The sequence below is a fragment of the Adiantum capillus-veneris genome, chromosome 4 (assembly GCF_014529385.1).
Source record: "Adiantum capillus-veneris isolate H3 chromosome 4, ASM1452938v2, whole genome shotgun sequence".
In the NCBI taxonomy this organism is placed as follows: Eukaryota; Viridiplantae; Streptophyta; class Polypodiopsida; order Polypodiales; family Pteridaceae; genus Adiantum; species Adiantum capillus-veneris.
In genome coordinates this window covers 111649254-111674621 of record NC_140934.1, presented here as the reverse complement: position 1 = coordinate 111674621, position 25368 = coordinate 111649254, and the positions used below count along the sequence as shown (strand labels likewise).

Genomic DNA, 25368 nt, shown 5'->3' with positions numbered 1-25368 from the left:
CGACACTCGTATATGATTATCAAGTCAGTAGTGTACTTCAATTTTCAGAGTTTGTCAATACTTTCTGTATTTCACTTCGCTAAGGCTTCCTGTATTTTAGTTTAGCGACATCTTATGTATTACATTAGCCACATGCTTACTTGTTTACTTTAGTACTAAATGCTTGATGTCAATCTATATATCTCATGTTATTGTATGTGTTGGGTATATAATTTTGAAATTGTTTGTTGGTCGTTATAATGTCTTCATTTTCATGTCTATTAATTTTTTTTGTTATAGTGTCAATCTCTCTACATTATAGTCCATTATTGGTAAACATAACTTTCTCGACAACATTCTATAACAATGTTTACAGAGTTTTTAATAGCACAATTTAACATCTGTCTCCCCCTCCCTCTCATCTCCCCAATGCTCGAAAAAACTTTTTTCCAAAAACTTGGCAAACCTACATATGAGAAATAATAGAGGAAATTGACTAAATATGGAGGTTTTGTCATGCAGTTACACTAATTTTTTAAAAGAATTGTAGGTTTTCTCACCTTCAAATACAAAATTTAGAGGTAAATCTCAAAATTTGTAGGTGGGTTAAACTAAACCTCCCTCCTCCACAAGAACACTAAGTTTAACATATTTCAAAACTACCATTTTGCTGGCGAGGTGACCCTGAGGCTGGCGTAACTGCTTTGTTGCAGAGCCTTCGCAGAGTTCAGATTTAGCAGCTGCGGAGGTGATCTTCTACGCCCCTCGCGTAACTGTTTCTTGTAGAGCCTTGGCAAAGCCTCAGACTTAGAGGTTCTCTCTCTCTCTCTCTCTCTCTCTCTCTCTCTCTCTCTCTCTCTCTCTCTCTGTGGCCGACATGTCCCTGATTTTGGCTTGGAATTCCTTGCATGTTTCTGTCTCAGTCGCTTTCCTTAGTTATGACAATGGCCAGCTCTGCCATGCTCAGCACACTAATGTTGTCCATGCTGGGTATGTCCTTCAGTGACTCATGCATTGGCTACTTGATTGGACCATTTGCGCACATGAGTGTCTGTTCGGACCAGCATATGAGGGGCTTATGGCTTCCTGGGTTAATGGTGGTGTGCACAGTTCCTCAAATTTCCAACAAGGATACCATGTAGTGACTTCAGCGAACCATGTTGTAACTAGCAGAAGGGTTGAGATAGATATTAGACAGCTTGCAGATGTGGCAGTCTGGTTCCACCCGGTCACCTAGTTTCAGTATTGATTAAACATCAAAATGATTGAATGAATCAAAAGGTTAATCATGCGTGCAGCAGTGCTCAAGATTACTTGTGACTTGCACGGTGGGAGAATTGTGCACCAACCAGTTCGCCTATGCGCAATGCTTGACCATGCAATGCTTGACCATGCAATGCTTGGACATGCTCTGTGTTTAAACATTTTTGTGCACAAACAAAAAGATAACGTGTGTGAGCATGTGCGTGATCGGCTGGGCCAGTCAATGCCACTGTCATGTTGCTAGCCAATCATAGCCCTAGAGTGATAAACGTATGGGAGGGAAAAAATGGCCCGGCGGTCCATAGTGTGTTCACACACATCACTACCACATGTATATGGTAACAAATCTCCCCTAGGAGTGATGGACGTATGTATAATGCACGGGGGAAAAACCTCCTAGTGAGGGAAAAAATGCCCCGGCGGTCCCTACCACATGTATATGGTAACAAATCCCCCCTAGGAGTGATGCGATGAACGAGAGTTGGCACATAGAGTATAGGGAAGTGCCATGCCCTGAGGACATGATCAGTCCACAAAGGGGAGTAAGCCCAAAGCTTTGAGGAAAGCTTCAAACTTCTCACGAAACAATGCTTGTGTGAAGCCTTTCTCTCTCAAGCCCTCTCTCAAGCTATCTCTCTCTCTCAAACCCTCAAAGATCAAGCTCTCTCTCTCTCTTTCACGGATAATCCATGGCTTCTTCTTCTCGTATAACCCCCTCCGTTCATGCAGGCAATACTTTAAGGCGAAGGAATGGTCGTGGTGGGATGAAGTGACCTCGGAGGGCACGTTGTTGGCGGCGGGAGGTTCTCGTGCATGGGCATGCAAGCTATGCTCTTACAGGCGGAAAGGGGGGCATGACAAAGTGAGGGTACACTTTCTTCGAGAGCTGGGACATGAGGTGAGATTTTGCACCAACGTAACCATTGAGAAGAGGAACGAGCTCAAGGAAAAGGATCGGCAATTCAACCATAAAGGCAAGCCCGTACGCAAAGGTATCGACCCGAAGACCCTCATTTTCCCTTCTTCCTCTCTACCCGGTTTAGGTGCCGGTGGATCTTCATCGGATCCGATTCGTCGCCAAAGGACCCTTGCCATCTCTCGAGACCCAAAGAAGAAGGAAGAGGTGGATGCGGCCGTGGCCCGATTCTTCTATCACGACCATCTCCCATTTGTCGAGGTGAGGTATGTTTTATGATTTATCAATCTTCTCTCTCATTTCTTCCGATATCGTCGTTTCTGCCCTTTTGATACTAACCTCTTCTATGTTTGATCGAAATAGGTCGGAGTATTGGAAAGTCATGGTGCAACGGATAGGAGAGTATGGCATTGGCTATGTGCCACCATCTTCAGAGGCTCTCTGAATTACTTTGCTCGATCGAGAGAAGGCTATCGTGGAGCAAGCAACCCTCAATATTCAGCGTCTTTGGACAAAACATGGCGTTTCCCTCATTGCCGACGGGTGAAGCGATACAAGGAAGAGATCTATTCATGGTCTCATCGCATACTCGAGTGGAGAGATGTACTTTGTGCACTCATGATGCCATCGAGAGTGGCAAGTCCGCCGATGTTCTCTCTGCAGAGTTGATAGCGGCCATAGAAACGATCGTGAGCAACACGTGGTGGCCTTTGTCATAGATGGGGAGGCATCAAACAGGGCAGCTGTAACAAACTGTTGACGTGTCAAAGCCTAAAGAATGGAGCCAACTTACAGATGTGGCCGAGGGGCCCAAACTGTCACAAAGTGATGACGTGGCTGCTCGAGAGCAGAAACCCTAACTCTAATTTTTGCCAGAAATCCTAATTGTTGAAACCCTAATTTTGGAAACCCTAACCCTAAAACCTGTAAACCTTAATTTTGGAAACCCTAACCCTAAAAACCTGCAAACCCTAATTTTAGAAATCCTAACCCTAAAACTTGCAAACCCTAATTTTGGAAACCCTAACCCTAAAACTACAAAAACCCTAACCCTAACCTTAAGGACAGCAGGGAGATTTTCGAAAATTGCGTTGGCTGACACGTGGCCTGCTGTACGGACACCAACGCGATTACGAAAAGCTGGCAGCTTTTGGCATTGCTTTTTGGACCAAGAGCTTTTGAGTTTTGAAGGCTTTTCACTGTAATTGCTTTTTAGGCCAAGGGCCTTTAAATATGAGGTTAGGGCTCATTCTCTGGAATGCTTCTTGGAGAAGGTGCAGTGTCTGGAGTACCGGCTTGTATTGTGTTGATGTAATATAAAGAAATACCGAAAGGGACGCCAAGGTTTGGGGCCAATACTCTTGGGGTGGAATTCCGCCACTCCGTGTCGCGTGTCGTCTCTCTCTTGCAGTTCAACTGCTATTGAAGTGCTAAAAGTCTATTCAGTCTGTTCTTTTCTATTGGTACGTGGTGCTCGCCTTGTGACAGTGGTATCAGAGCATCAGGCATGCGCTTTTCTGAAAGCATACCGGTCCTTCAAAAGAGCAGACAGAGCTATTGGAAATTTATTCGAGGCATCTTCGCCCTCCAACCCGGACTTAATAGCCATTGCCACCCTTACTTCATCGCGCGTCGGGCGCGCTCCCGTCTTCACCGCTCATGTCTTACAGGGCATAAGCCATTAAGGTCACTTGCAAAGAAGGATCCGATATTTGTTTCGAGTCACGCTTTTTCTCAAAAGCGATGCCATGCAGATGTTAATGTCTATAGCTACCAAGCCGCAGACTCCAAGTACTTGGCAAGCTTTCAAGAAAAAAAAAATTGTCCGAATTATGGCTTCTGACATCTTCCTTCGGAGTGCAACTTTTGGCAGAGTGGGGTATCCTGAAATGCTTGCCATGGAAACCCTAGCAGATTATAACTTGAAATTTCTCAACATCTCTCAGTAGATGTTTCTTCACGAGCAGATGACCTTGGAGGTTCGGTGTGATTGCTATCTCTTGGGACTCCATCGCCGCCAAAGAAACACTATCTGTCTAAGAGCTGATGGACCATGTTGTGCTCAGCTACGATCTCATGGAAGGAACCTAACCCTAATTTTTGGTGCAGGTTTCAAGATGGAAAGTTAGTCGACTTTTCAAGCTTGACTGATGTCGAGATTGCTTTTTAAGTTTGAGTTCTGTTTGATCTTACTTGGTGATCCTGTTTGGAATTTGTTTGAAATGGATGGTATCTGTTTTGAACCTGTTTTGGTGCCGATTTGAATTGTTTGACTCTGGTTTGATACTGGTTTCAATGATTGGTGATTTTACTCCCGGGTAGAGAAGTGAGAAATATTATTTTGGTATTGTTTGAACCTCGGAACGACACAGACCGATACGTGGGGAGCGTTTCGTTATATCTAGTTTTGTTTCGTAGCAAACAAAGTGATTTAGTTTGTTTTGTTTGTTTGTTTTTGTTTTTCTTTTCTTTTCTTGGTCCCTTGCTTTTATAGTTTTATGAGTGCTTTATTTCCTCTTATAATTCGTGAGTTCAGACTATTCTGAACTTATGAAGGTATATATAGCGTTTCGTTGTATGTTTGAAAACCTCGGAATGACGCAGGCCGATGCTTGGGGAGCGTTTCGTTGTATGCTAGAAAATTTCCGAACGACAAAGGCCAATGCCTGGGGAGCGTTTGGTTGTATGCTTGAACCTCCAAGCGACGCAGATTGCGGTCTGGGGAGCGTTTGGTTGGACAGTCCTCTGAGCTCATGGCTCGGACGAGGTAGTCGTTGAGTAGCTTCATACCGCAGACCGTTTGTCTCGGCGGAGTGCTCAACGATGCTGTTTGTTGTGTCTTGTAACATGCATATGTAAGCATTTGTGTTGCATTGTGATGTGTCAATTACTGAATATTCCTAATTGGATGAGATTGCATGGGTATGTAATTTTAGTGCATCAAGACACCCGTGAAAGATCAATATGGTCTGGGTGTGATGGCTAATTTTACTACGCCGGAATATCAAGAGTTCCGATGTGGACGAAAGGAGAAGCTAACTCCTTGATCAAAAGAGCAGAAAGGAGAAGCTAACTCCTTGATCAAAACAGCCGAAAGGAGAAGCTAACTCCTTAATAAAAAGAGCAAACTTATTGTCCCTCGGACATTTTTTGAGTTAACTTGAGTTGTTTTGCAGATATGCTGTAATCACGGACGATTACTCTGTTTCAAGAAGGGGAGATGCAACAAACTGTTGACGTATCAAAGCCTAAAGAATCGAGCCAACTTACAAATGTAGCCGAGGGGCCTAAACTGTCACAAAGTGATGACGTGGTTGTCGAGAGCAGAAACCCTAACCCTAATTTTTGCCAAAAACCCTAATTGTTGAAACCCTAATTTTGGGAACTCTAACCCTAAAACTTGCAAACCCTAATTCTAAAAACCCTAACCCTAAAAACCTGCAAACCCTAATTTTAAAAACCCTAACCCTAAAAGCTGCAAACCCTAATTTTGGAAACCCTAACCCTAAAATTGCAGAAACCTTAACCCTAACCCTCAGGGCAACTGGGAGATTTTCGAAAATTGCATTGGCTGACACATGACCTGCTATACGAGTACCAGCGCGATTTACGAAAAGCTGGTAGCTTTTGGCATTGTTTTTTGGACCAGGAGCTTTTGAGTTTTGAAGGCTTTTCACTGTAATTGCTTTTTAGGCCAAGTGCCTTTAAATATGAGGTTAGGGCTCATTCTCTGGCATCCACCAACACCAGGTACTTCATCCGTGGTTGAGATCGAGCCGGACCTAGAGCTCGATGATGAGGAATGGGAGGATGTGCATGATTTACAACCGGCTACTACGAATTGGGAGGCCTCTCAGGCTAGTGGCTCTTGAGTCTTGAGTCTTGAGGCTCAAGAGTGGCGACTTTAGGACTTCCATTATCCTTACCTTTTTGTATGGCTGCTTGAGCCTTGCTCTCTTTGACATTTGTAGCTACTAGCATCTTTATGGTATTTGTCACCCTCAGTGCGGAACGCGCAACAAAGTTGGAGAGAGAGAGAGAGAGAGAGAGAGAGAGAGAGAGGGAGGTGGCAGTTTGGGGGAGATTTCAATTTTGAAACCTCTCAAGACTCGCACAAGGAGGACCGGGGGGGGTGGGGTTCCTCAAAAGCTATCAATATGGCTCAAGCGGAACAGGCAGCGATCAATATGGCTCAAGTCTCAAGCGCCATCGATATGGCACAACTTACAAGCTTCATTGGGGGGGAAGGTGGGTATCCTTGCCATCCTCTCCTAGATAATCCAAACCTTCAAGCTCTCAAGAGTAAAAAACAAGCCCCCCCATGGCATATTTTAGGTTCATTGTTCCAACCCCCGTTCCTGTTTCGTTGTTCCGGGGGTCCCCCGTTTCGGGAACGTTCCGAAGGCCCCCATTCCCGTTCCCCGTTCTCGTTCCGTGTAACTATGCCAGATGGTGTCCTCTCAGTAGGTAGGGTAATCCAAGATGAGGGGAAAGCCAGACTCAACTGTCTGCGCTGTGAAGAGTCTCTGAGAAGAGGTGTGGTGAGACCAAGCTGTGGGAAGCCAGATTGAGCAGTCTGCACTATGAAGATCCTCTGAGAAGAGGAAAGGCCAGACCAATTTGTCTGCACCGTCTTGCCTGTATCTCCTGCCTTCAATCCTCCGGTGTCAACCAAAACAAAATCCGTGCCAACGACGCCACCAAACCGCAACTCAGTGTGGCTCTCATGTGAATGGGTTGGGAGTGGCCTACTACCCAGATCGGGGGATAAGTCTGTTGTAAGGTTACCGAGGGCGAGTGTAAGCAACTCTGAAGGTAGCAATCTAAATGATTAGGAGTATAGAAGAGCAACTGCACTACCATCCAAGCCAAGCTCTGGGTGACTCCGGATGTAGTCGCGAAATGATGCGTGATCTCCCGCATCTCGTGGGTAAACTCTCCAAGAGAGTCCAAAGAACTGAAGTCCCACTCCAATATGTAGATCCAAGCAATGAACTTGTCGAAGAAGAGATCCATGATCCTCTCCCTAAGTCCATGTAGATGCTCCTGTGTAACCAAGTGATCTGACGTGTCGAGGTCAAGTGGTAAGTGTCTGTCCACCCAAGATGGCGGTGTCTTCTAAGAGTTTACACTCTTTTTTTAAAAGAAATGTGGGTGGCCCTTTACTTAAAGATGTTGGCTGCACACTCAAGTGGGAAGGGGTTAAAACAAACCCTTAATGCTAAAATGTTACGGGCCACACCTACGAGCCGTTTTTGCAAACCGACTGTGTGCGATGCTGCCCTTGTTCACCGACGTGCTGACTCAACTAGAGCCACCCTGGGCACCGACCACTGTACCGCGGCCCTAGTCCGCCGGCTTCCTGCACGCCTGTTGTGGCATCGACTCGCTGAGCAACACCACTTTTCAGCTAGCTGTCCACACAACATTGCCCTTGCATTGCTGCTACATCGTCGCCCTTGTAGCGTTGCCACAACAGTTGTTGTACACGTTGCTGCAATCACCCTGGAGGGTGCTCCCCTACTCTTGAATTGCATCAAGCGCTATTTCTCGACAGCTTCTTCAAAACAACCGCCAAAAAATCCATGGAGTACGGCCATAATGGCACTCTGCTAGACAAAATTTCATACCTCCTCCATCTCCAGAAAGTAAACTCCATCTCTATTACTTGCAAAATGTACTCGAAAAAGAAAGACACTTGTCGTAATGTGCCTACGGAGGGTGCTGCCATGTCCCCAAAGTGGCAGCTCTCAAGGACACCCTCTGTCACAAACTGATGACGTGGCATGACCATCTGACCGGACAGAAGTGATGACGTGGTTGACTGTACGGACAGTTCCGTGAAACGTGCTGATAGCTGTTGATGTGGCAGAATTGTACGGATTTTCGTGAACTGGCTGGTTGTTTTTTGGTAGTTTTTGGAGCCAGTTGCTTTTGGGGATTATTGCTTTAAGCTTGAAGCTTTTGGAAGACCAATTGCTTTTGGGAACTTTGCTTTTAATTTTAAAAGATTTTTGGGGCTTTGCTTTTGGGCATCCCTTGTACCAATAAATAAGTTGGTTGGGTCTCATTACTCAGAGCATCTGGACGCAGAGTCTGAGAGCGAGCGCCTGTCGACTCTCTTTGTACTTTGAACACAGATTAATATAAAAAGAAATACCGAAAGGGGCGCCAGTCTTTGGGGCCAATACCTATGGGCACGAAACTACGTCGGGCTGTGTCGTCTTTGTGAACTGTTTTGAAGTGAATCTTTGTGGTGTTGCAGTAGAATCTTGATTTGGGGTGTCCTAGTTTGTTACAGTGGTATCAGAGCATGGCCGATTTCTCTTCTACCGGGAAATCCGATCCTTTTCTCGCGACACTTATGGATTCCAACAAGAATCAGTCGACTTCTTTCGCATCTGGAAATGCGGGAGGATATCACGAAGAAGATTTTTATGATCAAACAGAGGAAGAGTACGGGCCACCTCGGCCTACTCAGTACAAACTTGAAGAGATGGAACGTCGACAGCATGTGACGAAGGATCCGCAATTAAGAAACCTCCTCCGAGGATGTTTACAGAGCAAGAATTACAAGAGGTGGTTCAGCAGATTACGCAGCTTTTGGACGCAAACAACAAATCCAAAAAGCAAGAGAAAAAGCACAAGGGGACTGACTTCCCGGGTTATTTGGGTCGTCAATCTTCCTTTGCATTGGCAAGAAAGCAGAAGAAGCGTGTACGATTTGAAGGACTACCCAATTCTTCTTCTTCTTCTTCTGCCAGTTCTTCTAGCTCTTCTGACTCTAGCGAGGAAGACAGAAAAGGTAAAAAGCGAAGCAAAAAGCAAAGCTTCGGAAAGGGCAAGAAAAAGGCAAAGAAGCCGAGATTTCGCCCAGTTTTTGACAGTTCTACAGAGGAGTCATCCTCTGACAGTTCGAACTCCGACGATCACATGTTTTATGCAAAGAAGAAGCATTTTCACAGAGCCAACCAATATGACTTCTTTGAAGATAAAAGCTACAAAGTAAAAGAATTCAAAGAAGGTGGACAGAATCCTTTTCTGGGTTTCGAGATGCTCCGAGGGCTTTGGCCTTCATTCAATAGTTTGACATAGCTTTCTCTGGAGGGCATTACTCAGAGCACTCCAAGATTAGGAGGGCTACATCTTTCTTCAAGGGAAATGCTCGAACATGGTGGTCCACTCTTCTTCTGAGGAAGGAAGCTCCAGTTAAATGGTTGAAATTCAAAAGGCTCTCTATTTCTTCGTGGCTGACTCGAGAGTACGAACGAGATATACGAACTGCTTGGAATCGTTTCGGATGACAAGGGAGATTCTTTGGACGCTTATTGCAAGAAATTTTGGAACTCTTTTCTACCAACCTCTTCATTTAAGAAGGTCTCGTTTAAGGAACATATTGAGCGGTTTTGTTGCGGACTCCCTACAGAGATCTGAGACTATTGCCTAGAACAAAAGTCTAATTCTATTCAAGAATTGATGGGTCATGCGAAATGGGGTTTTGCGATACATTCGGGAAATTTGACCTATCCCACTGATGAGATCTTGACTCAGAGAACCAAACAGACCTCTCACAATGAAAGTAGAAAGAAAGAGAGTTTCCAAGAAAAGAAAGACAAGGATACACGACCCCGGCTCACTCTTTGAGAGAGGGCCAATTACATCAAAGAATGGAAGTGTTTTGGATGCGGGGAACATGCGCACGTCTCCGCGAAGTGCCCCAAAAAGGCTCAGCAAGAACAACATGAAGACATGCCAGAGAGTTCGAGAGCAGCTGAGGAACGTAGCAGAAAAGGCAAGATGAAAGCAGGACTGGTTCCAGATTGTATGGATATTGACCCAAGCATGATTGATGAAAGTACAAAACTTTGTTGAGCTTGGGGAATATTGAAAGATCAAGAAGCCCTGATTTTCTTTGATGGAGGAGCCAAGGCCAACTTCATTTCTCCTGAATTGACGGCGCGACTTGAGATTACACCCTATTGGATGGGACCACCAACAAAGGCAGTTCCAGCGGCCCTCGGACGGGACATAGCCATTTCACCTGTCATTGGCAAACTTTGGTTGCATTGTCAGAGGTATTTGGGGCACGAGGACTTTTACATAATGCCCTTGGAAGGTTGTGACGACCTCCTAGGAGTCCCTTGGTACCATAAGAACAACGTTGTGGTCGATTATCGGGCGAAGAAAGCGACTTTGACAAATGAAAAGGGCCGAAAAATTGTACTTGATGTAAAATCGAAGGGCGAGTTTGTCCCTATTGTATCGGCTTCGGCCGTTTCCAAATTAAGGAAATCCAATCTGTTTGTTTACTCGATCTACTTGAAAGAGTTAAATGATGAACACAGAACGAATATGTCTGAACTTGATAAAGAACGCCAAGATTTCCTCCACACTCATGCCGATTGCTTTTCTGAGGGCTTGCCAGGCGAGTTGCCACTATCTCGTGCTGAGGATCACACTATTGATGTGAGACCTAGAAGCACACCACCGAATCGGCCACCTTACCGTGTTAGCCAAGCCCAGAATGAAGAGATTATGAACCAAGTGAAAGACCTGTTGGAAAAGGATCTTATCTAGCTAAGTACTTCACCGTACTGCTCTTCGATGTTGTTGGCTTTAAAGAAAGACGGATCTTGGAGAATGTGCATTGATTACATAGCTCTCAATAAAATCACCATCAAGAACAGATTTCCGATTCCAAGGATCGATGATGTTCTTGACCAACTACAGGGATGCTCCTGTTTCAGAAGGATTGTTTTGAAAAGCGAATATCATCAGATCAGAATCGCTGCAGGAGATGTCTACAAGACAGTCTTTCGGACGAGCTTTAGTTTATATGAATTTTTGGTGATGCCTTTTGGCCTTACCAATGCTCCAGCGACTTTCAACCGAATGATGGATAGGATTTTTAGAGAGTGCAGATCTTTTGTCGGCACTTTCTTTGATTACATTATAGTCTTCTCCAAGGATGAGGTAGAACATAGACACCATCTGCTACAGGTCTTTCAGGCATTGCGAGATCACAAGCTAGTTATCAATGCCAAGAAGAGTGAATTTTTCTTGCGGGAGATGCACTTTTTGGGACATATTGTCTCAGCAGCAGGAGTACAGATGGACCTGGCCAAGATTGACACTATATGTGATTGGCCCGGTTTGAAGAATGTTCATGAAGTTAGAAGCTTATGTTCTTACTTCGGACGGTTCATTCGAAAGTTTGCAAAGGTCGCTTCCCTTTGCAATTCTGACACAGAAAGGAGTCCCTTTCGTGTGGGGACCCACAGAGGTGACTGCCTTTCAGACTTTGAAAGAGAAATTGACTACGGGACCAGTATTAACTTTGCCGGATTTGCAAAAGTCATTCGATGTATTGTGATGCTTGTGGTGGTAGTCTGGGTGCGGTCTTAATGCAAGAAGGCCATGTCATTGCCTATGAGAGCCGATTGTTCTCGAGGCCGGAATTGACAGCACAGATTTATGAGAAAGAGCTTTTGGCGGTTATGCATGTTTTTACTTAGTGGCGACATTACCTACTCGGAGCCGATTTTACGGTCTCCACTAACCATTAGAGTTTACGCTACTTCTTGTCATAGAAGTAGCTTTTGGAAAAGCAGATGCGGTGGGTAACATCTTGTCACAGTTTCACTTCCAGATTGTCCATGTACAGGGACAGAAGAACTTGGTGGCAGATGCTTTGTCCCGGAAGCCGTTAGTCTTGGCTATTTCCGCGATTCATCATAGAAGCTTCGAGGACATGGTCGATCAGTACGCCACAGATCCAGATTTTTCTGATGTATTCACTCGAATACAGAATGGGAGATAGTAGCGGGATATTCCATACATGATGGCTACTTGATGAAGAAAACGATGGTGTGTTACACAGCCGTTGAGGGAAAAGGTTCTAATTGAATGGCATTGTCCGCCATTTACAGGTCACCGCGGCATTGACACCACCTTGAAAGGTGTGGAGCGTTACTTCTTTTGGCCGAGACTCAAGAAGGATGTGGAGGACTTTGTACACAGTTGCTTGGATTTGAAATTGAAGGAAGACGATTGGGTGCTCTTACGTTTTGAGAAGGCACGCCTGAAAAAGAAAAAGGGAAAGGAGCGGCCTTTTTCAAAGCTTAGCATGAGATACTATGGACCTTTCCAGATAAAAGAAAAGAGCCTTTAGACTGAAGCAGCCCGATACTTGGAGGATTCACAATACTTTTCATGCGAGTCTCTTGAAGGCTTTTAAAGGCGATGTGCCCGATAATGGGGAGCCAGATGAGCAACCTGAAGTGGAGGAAAGCGAGGAGATACTCTTTCCGGAACAGATATTGGCACACAAGGATAGAAAGGTTAAAGGTAAAGTGATTAGGCGGTTCTTGGTTAAATTCAAGAACTATCCTGCATTGGATACGAAGTAGATGGAGGAGGAGGACCTAGCCGATACTCCTCAGATTTTGGAACTTTACCTTGAAGCATTCGGTTTAGCATAGTCTACTCCGATAGAACCCTGATTTTAGCATGGGTGAATCTAGTACAATGGGCTTGCACAAGAGGAGAGTCACTCCGCTCCTTTGTCAACGGATTACCCCGATTTTGATATAGAGTCACTGATGTCGCATTGGGTTTCAGGGATATTGCTGGGCTAACAGTATTCTGCTATATGACTTTATGAATTGGAATTCTTGAAAATGATATTGATTGATTTATACTTGACTTGTTTGAGTGAAGGAATTGAAAGACGAAATGACTGCAGCATTTCGGTCTCATAAATCTCTATAGACATGATTGCAATAAGGATTAGTTAATCGGGCATTTGTGAGGTCTCGACTGGATCTAGATGCGATTACTAGATACGTTGCCGATAAATCATGGTCTGAGATTTGGAATGAATTTGAATGTGATTTGTCATGTGATGTCCTGTGATGTCGGGTGATGTGACTGTTGATTTGTACAAGTGCTAGATGTGTTGTCTCTAGTGCATTGGTACTAACAGTCAGTGTCTCCTAGATAGTTTATGGCCTCTGTATGTTTTGCAGGCGTAATCGAGGGTGATTACAATTCTATCAAGAGGGGGGTATGTCACAAACTGATGACGTGGCATGACCATCTGTGGCCGGATAGAAGTGATGACGTGGCTGACTGTACGGACAGTTCTGTGAAACGCGTTGATAGGCTGATTGTACGAACAGCTCCGTGAAACGTGCTTATAGTTGTTGACATCGCAGAATTGTACGGATTTTCGTGAACTGCGTTGGTTGCTTTTTGGCAGTTTTTGGAGCCAGTTGCTTTTGGGGATTATTGCTTTTAATGTTAGGTGCAGCGGAATGATTGTTTGTGCTTTGCTCAAGATGAGTGCTCCGAACTGTGCTCAAGGTTCCTTTTAGTTCTTATGGAAGGGAGAGCCTTCCGTTCTTAATGGAAAGTGCTATGATCACAACAAAGTGAATGGACACTGTGCGTGCAAGTCAATGAGAACTGAGAGATAGAGAGAGAAGAGAGATACGACACCAGAGACGTTGTAAAACCCTCCTCCGAAGGCCCCACTCTCGTCGGTGAGAGTGGTCTACTTATTGCTTGCACAAAGAGGTATAATGACGTTGCAATGGACTGATGCAACCTGGGACTATGTCGGTGATGGTGACGGGGATGGCGACGACGACTTAAGGGTTGAAATTTGTGGACTTCTATCTGCTGAAAAACTGCTTATCTTTGGGCTGTCTTGGGTGGCTGAAAATGATTGTTTTGGCTGCGTTTTTGAGGGCTGAAAATGGCTTTCTTCTGCAACCAACTAGGGCTGAATCTGCTGTTGTGTGGAATACTGAAAACGTTGCTCTCAATGCTTCAATTCAGGCTGAAAATGAAAATGCTGGCAGAATGGCTGAAAATAGAAAACGCCAGGCTGATCTGGTATCGTTAGCAAAAACGCTAGGCTGTCTGGAAATCTGGCGATGATTGCAATTGGGAAACGCCAGGGATCATGGGGAGGTGCTGGCGATATGCACAAACGCTAGGGCTGAGTGTAGGCGATGATGAAGACCAAAACGCCAAGGCAATGGGAGAGGAAATCGCCAAGCTTGGGAGGTACTGCGGGTTCTTGCTGAGAAGACGCCTGTTGAGAGGGGAGCTCCTGCTGCCTCTTCTGCCATTTAGTGATAACTTGGGTTTGCTTATATACAAACTTAGCAAAATTGACCTACCTACTTTTGTTGGGAAGTCACTTAAATTAATAAGTGAAAAATGTCAAAAATAGGGAAAATAGGCTAAATGCACTGGAAAAATCCCCTAACTGATTCTAATGGATTCTGATGGGAATACTGATGATCATGCTGTGTGCAACCAGAGGATATGCATCTACACTAAGTGATTGGGCATGCACGGTCTACGAATAGATTCACAAAAGTGCCAGATCACTTCTAATCTAGACTAACTGGACTGATTGAACCCTGATCATGCTGTAGCTTGTCCATGGACACATAGGGTTGTATGTGTCGCGTGACATCCCCTCCTTTTCAAAGTGAGGTACTGGTACCGAATTGTATGGCGTTGAGGGAGATCGCCAATAGCATCCTGAATCCTGGAAGGGACTCTTCGTCGGCCCACTCGGATGTGTGGGTCGTGCGGTACTTGAACTTCATAAAGGTCTGCAATGCTTGCTTCTTTGTGCCGCGCCGAAAGCGACACAAGTCTTCTGTGGCTCCTTCGATGCTTCAACTTCGTCTAGAGTCCTTCTTCTTTCTTCTTCAAGAATCTCCACGGTTGAAAATTCCTGAAACCACTTCCAACACAAAAACATGAACATACCCATTCCATGTACAGTGAGTGGAAAAAATCTCGTCTTCCTTAAAGGCTGTGCATGCAATGTGGATGAACAAAGAGACGGAGTGCTAACCCGTTCACCATACACACGCAAACAATGAGATCGAATCTTTCTCTTATGATCTAAATCAATCCATTGTGGCAATTCACAACGGAAATGCCCATGCTTGGTGCTCATACTTTCATGTGCTCGTTCGGAAACTGTGTCATGCCAAGGAAGAGACATGGAATGTGACTTCCTGACATACATACTTTTCAGCTTTTCACGAAAAATTCGCATACATTCGTGCTCATCCATGAAAGAAACGTGCTCAACATACAATATGTCATGCCTAGGAAAAGGGATCACATAAAGATGTTGACTAAAATACAGGAAATGGTCACGAATGAAACATTCGAACAATGCGTGCGTATCAATCATGTGAACACATAATACTTCCCGTGAGGGTTCTTTGGACCTAGGCTCGAGAGCCAAGATCGCTTCTTCTTGAATGATCGAATCGTCCTGTGGGGGTTCTTTGGACCTCGACTCGAAAGCCAAGATCGGTTCTTCGTGATTGATTGAATCTACAACGAGGTTAGCTTCGCTAGAAAAAGCATCCACTAACACATCATCCTTGTGAACAATCACATCATCTTCATGCAACGCATCATGCTTGTGAGAAATCACATCTTGATCATGCAAATCATCATGCTTGTGAGAAATCACATCTTGATCATGCAAATCATCATGCTCATCATTGTCAACCAAATCATCATGCAAATCATTGTCATTCAAATCATCATCATGCTTCACACAATCATGCAAATCCTGTGTATCATGCTTTGGAGAAGAAGAGACTGAGAGGGTCTCCTTTCCCCAAATCTCTTGCATCTGTGCCTGAACTTGAGTCGCCAGAACTCTTTGTTGTGTTGGTCGCTCTTTTCTTTGAGGGCTTTGTTCTCGCGATCAAATTCTGCTTGTCTTGCTTTGTTCTCTCGATCAAATTCTGCTTCTCTTGCTTTGGCTTCCAAGCGTGCTTGCTCGCTCTCACGTGTTATGGCTGCCATTCTTTCTTGGTACTTACGCTCGATGGCTGCGATTCTTTCTTCGCTTTCTAACTTCCTGTCCATCATCCTCTTGTCGAAAGCCTCCATAGGAGTTAGTGCAATCCTTGTCGTAGATGGGAAAGGGGGAGGGTCGAAAAAACCTCTTGGTGGGGAAAATTCTTCTTCGCCTCTCTCATGCTCATCACCCCCAAGCGAAGTATCCATTCCGCTTCGAGTGATGACCATTCTGAAGTCGTGGGTTCTTGTGGTCTTGGGTTCTTAAGTTCACGAGGAACTTGGGTTCTTGCGGGTCTTGGGTTCTTGGGTTCTTGAGGTTCTTGCGGGTCTTGCGGGTCTTGAGGTGCTTCTTTCGCTTGCAAACCGTGTTTGAGAAGGATCTTTTCTTCACCCGAGTTCTACTCCTTTCCGCGGGCGCACCCCTTGGCAGCCTTGCGCTCACACCAAGGTTGCTTTTTTCCACCTCACGTCGATTGGCCGGCCGCTAAGTGCACAGTCCGCTCTCAATGAGTGAAAAGAGACACAAGGGGAGGTTGGACAAGCTCTTCTTTCTTGGGATTCCTGTCACTCTTCAAAAAACACGATTAGGAATCGACACGCCCAAGCGAACTTGGGTTCGTGCGACCGCAACAAGCAAAAAAAATTCTTGTGATTCTTGTGGTTCTTTCCGTGAGTTATACAGAACACTGCCAAAGCTCTGATACCAATGTTAGGTGCTGCGGAATGATTGTTTGCGCTTTGCTCAAGATGAGTGTTCCGAAGTGTGCTCAAGGTTCCTTTTAGTTCTTATGGAAGGGAGAGCCTTCCGTTCTTAATGGAAAGTGCTATGATCACAACAAAGTGAATGGACACTGTGCGTGCAAGTGAATGAGACTGAGAGAGAGAAGAGAGATACAACACCGGAGACGTAAAACCCTCCTCCGAAGGCCCCACTTTTGTCGGCGAGAGTGGTCTACTTATTGATTGCACAAAGAGGTACAATGACGATGCAATGGACTGATGCAGCCTGGGACTATGTCGGTGATGACGACGGGGATGGCGACGACGACTTAAGGGCTGAAATCTGTGGACTTCTATCTGCTGAAAAACTGCTAATCTTTGGGCTGTCTTGGGTGGCTGAAAATGACTGTTTTGGCTGCGTTTTCGAGGGCTGAAAATGTCTATCTTCTGCAACCAACTAGGGCTGAATCTGTTGCTGTGTGGAATGCTGAAAACGCTGCTCCCAATGCTTCAATTCAGGCTGAAAATGAAAACGCTGGCAGAATGGCTGAAAATAGAAAACGCCAAGCTGATCTGGTATCGCTAGCAAAAACGCTAGGCTGTCTGGAAATCTGGCGATGACTGCAATTGGGAAACGCCAGGGATCATGGGGAGGTGCTGGCGATATGCACAAACGCTAGGGCTGAGTGTAGGCGATGATGAAGACCAAAACGCCAAGGCAATGGGAGAGGAAATCGCCAAGCTTGGGAGGTACTGCGGGTTCTTGCTGAGAAGATGCCTGTTGAGCGGGGAGCTCCTGTTGCCTCTTCTGCCATTTAGTGCTAACTTGGGTTTGCTTATATACAAACTTAGCAAAATTGACCTACCTACTTTTGTTGGAAAGTCACTTAAATTAATAAGTGAAAAATGTCAAAAATAGGGAAAATAGGCTAAATGCACTGGAAAAATCCCCTAACTGATTCTAATGGATTCTGATGGGAATACTGATGATCATGTTGTGTGCAACCAGAGGATATGCATCTACACTAAGTGACTAGGCATGCACGGTCTACAAATAGACTCACAAAAGTGCCAGATCACTTCTAATCTATACTGACTGGACTGACTGAACCCTGATCATGCTGTAGCTTGTCCACGGACACATAGGGTTGGATGTGTCACGTGACATTTAAGCTTGAAGCTTTTGGAAGACCAATTGCTTTTGGAAACTTTGCTTTTAATTTTAAAAGATTTTTGGGGCTCTGCTTTTGGGCATCCCTTGTACCAATAAATAAGTTGGTTGGGCCTCATTACTCAGAGCATCTGGTCGCAGAGTCTGAGAGTGAGTGCTTGCCGACTCTCTTGTACTTTAGACACATATTAACATTAAAAGAAATATCGAAAGGGGCGCCAGTCTTTGGGGCCAAAACCTCTGGGCATGGCACTACGTCGTCGTGTCGTCTTTGTGAACTGTTTTGAAGTGAATCTCTTTGGTGTAGCGGTAGAATCTTGACTTGAGGTGTCCAAGTTTGTTACACCCTCAAACGCACACAACCTTCGAAGAGGCCAAAATGACTCATCAAGCATCCATGTGATTGTCTCTCCTCTCTTGCTAGTAGCGTTCCATACCACTGCCATGCTGTGCGTACGAGCAGGAAGAAGGCTTTGATACCAATGTTAGTCCCTTGCCGCATCCATCCTTAACACATGACATGACCCAAGGCAAACTCACACCTACACACATAGTGAGCGGACATCAGGCTCACCTCCTAGCCATAGAGCCAATACGGGCTCACCGTCGAGCTTGGGAGAATGCGGGCTAGCCTCTTCCACAAGGACCGGTGTCCCATACTGTCACAGATTTGGACACCCCCAGTCGGGAATATGGCCCGACATAGAAGAGAATGACTTAAAATACTTCACAACTTTAAAACTTGAGTCGACACGGCCCGGCGTAGTTCCGTGCCGAGAGGTATTGGCCCCAAAAACCTGGCGTCCCTTTCGGTATTTTTTAATTATACTAGAGATTGAGCAAAGTAGAACTCCGGAAGGGGTCTTCTGCTCACAGACTCTGCGTACAAATGCTCTGAAGAGTGAGGCCCTTAAGGGTCTTTTTATTCTTACAAGGGATGCCAAAAGCAGAGCCCCAAAAGCTTGTAAACTCAAAAGGAAACAGTCCCAAAAGCAACTAATCAAAAAGCTGGCAGAAAAAAAGCATCAACGCAATTTGCGAAAATCCGTACACGCTGCCACCTCATCACCTGTCAATGGAGAGCCGTATTGTTGCCACCTGGCACTGCTTCCGTACAGTCTGCCATGTCAGCACATCTGTTGTGCGTGTGTGTCCGGGCAATGTTGCCACATCATCATTTTGTGACATACCCCCCTCTTGAAAGAATTGTAATCGCCCTCGATTACGCTTGCAATATCAGACATAAGCCATAAACCAATTCAGTAGACACTAACTCTAAGTATCGACGCACTAGACGACACAAATCAAGCACTTGTTTAGAGATGACAGTCACGTCATATCACATCACATCACATCACATATCAAATCAATCACAGAAAAATTCATTCCAAATCTTAGACCATGACTGCCAACAACATATTTAGTAATCGCATCTAGATCCATCCGGAACCTCACTGATGTCAAATTAACTAATCCTTATTGCGATCATGTCTATAGAGATTTTCCACTCAAGCACTGTCGTGTGCGAGTAATCATTCGCGTCGAGCATTGTCATGTGCAAGTAATCATTTTCAGGGATCCCAATCCATCACTAGGTTCATATTGAACAGAGTGGTCCAATCATTCAAATCTAGCTGTGTGGCCATCTCATCCCGCGGAGCTCTTGATGCGCTCACGACAGTTCCATTGAATCAGTCGTGATTCAATATTCATGATTCGGTATCAGGTTCATTCGGGAGCTGTCACTGCTCCAAAATCATTATCGTCTCATTCTTAATCCTGTTACCTGCTCACAAATTGCAGGTTCTTCCATTAGTTTCATTCAAAATTCATGATACTTATTAGGTTCATTTTGGATTTGTCATTGCTCTGAATTCATCATCCATTATCATCGATTTCACCTGTTATCTGCACACATCTAGCAAGTTCTTCCAGAGAATATTAATCTCATACATTAATTAAGTTCATCTTTGGAAATTCCTATTTCAAAGTTCTTCATTCACACACTTATTTCATACTGAACATTGTTTCAATCATCTAGTCATCTCATCCATCTAGAAGTCTTGATGCACCTAGATCCCTGTGTAGCCTCTCATCCCGCAGGAACCCTTGATGTGCTCACCACAGTATCCAGTCATCTCATTCATATGGGAATCTTGATGCGCTAGAATCATTCAACATGCGTCATCATCCATTCATTCAAATTTATCATTCTTATCTTGAATCGACGAATCCATTCTTGAGCTTCCGTCGCTCCCGATCTCACCATCTCATCCTTGATTTCACCTGCAAAACACGCAAGGAGATTGCTCACCTCAATGCAAAAGAGTGGATGTCTAGCTCCATGCTTCCCACTCTATATAGATGTGAGTTCCTTGCTCCTATCTCCGGTTTTCTGTCACAAACAACCAGATTGTCAGTACAACAATATCCCTTTCAGTGTCCTTTCCAGTATCTTGTTTATCTTCTAGAACAGACTGAACAGACTTTTAGCACGTCAAATAACAATTGAACGGAAAGAGATAGACGACACGGGGAGTGGCGAAGTTCCACCCAGAGAGCATTGGCCCCAAACCTTGGTGCCCCTTTTTGGTATTTCTTTATATTACTTGAACTCAGTACAATGCCGATACTCCACCTTCTGCACCTTTGTACTGAAGCATGCCAGAGAATGAGCCCTTGGCTCATATTTAAAGACCCTTGGTCATAAAAAGCAGTTACATGAAAATCTTTCAAACTCAAAAGCAATTGCCCAAAAGCAAGTGCTCAAAAAGCTGCCAACGCAGTCAGCAAGCCATCGTAAAACGCGGAAATCCGTACAATTTGCCATGTCAGTAGCCAACGTAAAATCCAAAATTCGTACAATCTGCCACATCATCAAGCCAACGCAAATGCGGAATTCTGTGCAGGATGCCACGTCATCAGCTTCTACGTTTTTTTATTGGACGCTTTCTTTTAGGCCACATCGTATAGGAACCTTAAGTTGGTTGGATCTTCTTTTGCTGCTTCTGTTGTTTCTCTTAGGGTTTAGGCCCCTCGACCGGGATCTGCAAGTCGGCTCCGTTCTTCAGTGGCTTGACACGTCAGCAATTTGTGACAGAGAAACAATCAGAATTAAACTTCAACAAACTCAAGTTTTCCTCTTTAACTCCGACAAGTAAAAGTTGGCCTCAAATTGCTGCGTTTCATGACAAAATTCATGCAGAAATATGTGTTCTCATTAATTTGGAAACTGTGGAGGCAGATACAAGAGGAACTAAATCCCCTTAGTTTTGCATCACGAAAGTGGTTCCTGCCCGGAGCTGCTTCCTAGTCCGGGACTTTGAGTGTCAATCATGGCATATTCTAGTGCCATGGCATTCCCCAAAGGACATCATACACGTCAAGAGGCAAAGTGCTCCCGTCCGGCATACCCTCGGCTCTCGTCTTCAAGGAGACAATAACGCCCATAAATCTCCCAAATTTCTTGAATATCTTGTCCATCATCTTGTTGAAAGTTATAGGGAGCATTGGTAAGACCAAAAAGTATTACCAACGCTCATACAAAGTAAAGGTAGTCTTGAAGGCTATCTTGTGGACGTCTCAAAGTGCCTTTTCAATCTAGCAAGAACCACTTTTGAGATCAATCCATTTGGAACAAATGGATCCACCAATTTGGAATGTACGGAGGCAGATACAAGGGGACTGACTCCCCTTAAGTTTTACATCAAGAAATTGGTGCTCGCCCTTAAGCTTCATATTCTTCCTAATACAGGACTTACAGTGTCAATCATGGCATTGCCCAAAGGATGTTACCTCCTCAAGAGGCATGATATGAAGTCCTCCTGCCCGACATACCGCTTGACATGCAAACCGAGTTTGCCTATCAAAAGATTCACTACCACCTCACGCCCTGGCATTGCCAAAGCCGCAACCATATGTTGTCCCATCTCCTCAGGCTTCATTCCAAGGTGTATTGCAACCTCTGATGAGATGAAGGTTGCCCTTGGCTCCGATGTCAAAGAAGAAAAGTCTCCTGGTTTCTAACTTCTCCGCATGCTCTGCAAAGCTTAGAAGACTCATCCCCCAAGAATAACTGAAACAAGCGCAGCATTGGTTTCTGGTTTCCTTCCCTTCCTCTTCTCTGCAGCTTTAGAAGTCTCTGCCTTGTCCTCTTTCTTGGTAGGGCAGTGAGCAGATTTGTGTCATAGAAACAGGGAGTGCTTGTTCTGGGCCCTTCTGCTTTCTTAGTGAGTTTCTATGCCTTGTTGCTCTTCTTACTCTTCTTGCAGCTTGTGATGACTTTTTACTTCCCTCAATATCCTAAGCATTATTTTGTTTCTTGAGCTTTGTTCGAGCTCTTGTCACATCATTCATGAGCACTATTGGTTCACCCTCATATGAGGTTGACAGTATTGATTCTACCAAGTTCAATGCCAGTTTGTTATGGTTGTTTGGGCTCCACAATTATGATAACTTTCTACCCTTTGTTCTAGTTGAGGTGCAGCTACACCCAAGTAGATTCAATTCACTTTGATAGGCATATGATTTGTTGGTTCTACCCTAGGTGGTGGCATATACCTATCTTCATTAAGTGTCATGGCATAATAACTTGCTCCATGACGCATTTTGACATATTCCGGCCAGGAAATGCCATTCCAGCCCTGTTCCATTTCAGTTCTCCTGGTCCTCTCTCTTTGTAGGAGAGAGAGCAGAACAAGGCACGCATTTCAGCCCCGTTTGGAAATAAGTTACAATATCGTTCTTTCCAGTTTGTTGAAGGATTAAAGGGTGGCTAGCAAAGAGTTTTCTAAGGGGTTTATGGGTAATGCTCACCCCTTTTTGGGCATTTCTGGGGCCTTGTGGTCATTAAAGCCAAGCTTCTTAAATCTCCCAAAGGGCTATCTATCTCTCTACCTCCCCTCCTGTCTCACGAGGACGTGGAAACTGCTATTTACTGTCACGAGGATGTGGCAACTGCTAACCTTAGTTGTTTGGTTTCTTTCCGATGATTTTTATTTAATTTTTGGGACCCTCTTTTTGAAGTTACAAATGGCTAGACATTGTGTGGCCAGTGTGAAATGGCCGATGGCTGAGAGTTTCACCCACAGTTGGGAAGGGCAGGTCGCCATGAGATGGTCGGGCCAGTCAGCAGTGGAATCCGAGCAGTAAAAGGGTGTCTAGGCTCAGTTCAAATTCATTTAGGCCCCCTCGCTACAGTTATAAGTCGGTACTCTAAAGAGTCAAATTGGACACATGGCGGCTCTAGAGCGATTTGCCAGAAGCATCAGCAAGAGGGGCCGCCCAAATTGAGAGGAGGCAGATTTCCAACTCACTGTGACTTACAATGTGTGGGTGAGTAGTGGGTGCACGTGATCACAGCTTTAATGGAAAGCTTGCCTTCTCCCTTGTCTCATGCAACGCGATGACTTGCTCTCATGTATCTCTCTCTCCCCTTTGGCACATATGGTAATGCCCCACTAGATGGGTTACTCAATTGACCATGTAGAGTTCTGAGGGTTTATGCGCGTTTGCCAAGGCAAGAGCCTTCTGAACAGGAACCGGATTAGCTAATTGCTAATCCCCCACAAGTACGCACATTTCCATCGCTAAGGATTGCGAAAACGGAGAGTTTTCTCGCGTGAAAACTCGTCCGTTTCAAAGGGAAACTGTTCCATTGTGTACGGTAGCACTTGAGACACTCGTAGGCGTGCTCGCTCCGATCAAAACGATCCAAAACAGAGAATTACAGCCTGCTGTGTTTTTCTGCAGGTTTAGGGTTTCGCACCTAAACTGCAGGGAATCGCTAGGGGAGCCTCGGAAAGGCCTTGGGATGCGTGTATAGGGCTGTAGGCACCTAACAACAGAAAAACAGAAATTTACAGCACGCTGAAATTGACTTGCAGCTCACCGTAAAGCTTGCAGAATGCGGGGAAAGGTGTCCTAGGCGTGTACTTTGACCTACAGGGATTTTGCGTCGTTATGTTGGCGAAATTGGGTCAGAAACCTGCGATTATAGCCATGGACAGGTCCCGACACCTTGGTGGGAATTAGTGAAAGTGATCGGATCGTTTCTTTGCACTAAGAATAGAGAAATACAGATAGAGGCGCCAGTCTTTGGGGCCAACAGGTGTCGGCGTCTGCTTGGTAGCGCTTTAGCTTCCAAGCCGTGTATGTTTGAAGTGTCAATTCCCGTTACAGGTTTTATTTGCAAAGTTTCTCTGTGTCCTAAAGTCTAAAGTAAGGTTTCGGGTGAAAGCCGCTGCAGTAGGAGGAGTCTCTCTCCGAGCTGTCAGTATGTGCCGACCCAGCCGAGCTGTGTACTGAAAGAAGGTAGTCCTTCGGTGGCCAGCTGAGCAGAGGGGTCTTGCCAGAACCACTCCCTTGGGTCCCACCACACGACCCAACGTCTGGCTCTTTCATGCCGAAAGATGCCAGTGGTCAATCTCAAGGGTAGTTGGGTCAGGATCAATGACACAGGTCCTCCCACAAATGCCCACAACTCGGATCCTCTGAAAGCAACACTCGGCCACTTTGAGGCCTCGAAGGAGATGCTGTGTAATCGACCCCTCCTCTCTACCTCGAAAAACTACAAGACCCTGTGGCTGTACAGGCCCTGACTGAGATGGGAACCTCTAGTTTCGTGAAGGCCTTAATCCAGCATGGAGCTGTCGGCTCCAAAAAGGTTTGCCACTCTGCAAGGATAGCCTCTGTAATGTCCCGACACATGCTCTGCGCTCCCCTCATGCCCGACAGCTGCATGCCTTGAAGCTCCTTGGTCAGAACTGAGAACTGTAGCCAATCGCCAAAGGTGCGGGCTGGACCCTTTGCCATGGACCCCCAAGAGACGTGAGGCTTGCTACCCACTAGGTGAGCCCGCTCTGTACTGACCAAGGGGTTCCACACAAGTGGCTGTCGCAACTGCTGCTCAATGCAAGTGGGCTCGTGCTGCTCAAGGCCCCCTTGCAGCTGCTCCCAAGAATGAAGTAGGCTCAACACAAAACGATCCTCCCACCTCCTGCTCAGGCCTACTCTACGCATCTCTGTGAAAATCCAAGGGGTGGAGGGCCTCCAAGGGCCGCTTGTCTATGGGACTCGGGCCTGAATCTTGTGTAGCAACAACTCCTTCCAAGGCTCTGTCCCTAGAAGAAGACCTGTGACCACTAGCTTCCCAAGGAGGGCTCTACTCTGCCGTGCACGGTCTATGATTCCCAATCCTCCCTGAGAGCATGGTAAAGTGATGACCTGCCAAGAGACCTTGGCCCGAGCTGTCTGCGTGTCCTGTCCTGTCCACAAGAAATTCTTGATTAGCCGCCTAGCTGGCTGATGCAAGCACTCGAGAAAATCCAGCAAGACGTGATGTAGCACATTGTAGCCAACACCTGCTGGTTGACCACTACAACCCTGCCTGTAAGAGAGAGCCGTGCGACTCCAATGTAGAAGCTTCCTCCCGATGGAGAGGAGGAGCTATTTGCTGCTTTGGTGA

General features: G+C 45.4%; 1 protein-coding gene across 1 annotated transcript in view; it reads left to right on the top strand.

The window, feature by feature from the left end:
* Positions 1-2135: 2135 nt before the first annotated feature.
* LOC147459807 (uncharacterized) overlaps positions 2136-25368 on the top strand; it is a 38308-nt gene continuing 15075 nt past the window's right edge. Inside the window, exons 1-2 of the mRNA XM_086511634.1 lie at positions 2136-2140; positions 2235-2424. Coding sequence (XP_086367760.1) covers positions 2136-2140; positions 2235-2424 — 195 coding nt within the window. The remainder of the gene's footprint in view (positions 2141-2234; positions 2425-25368) is intronic.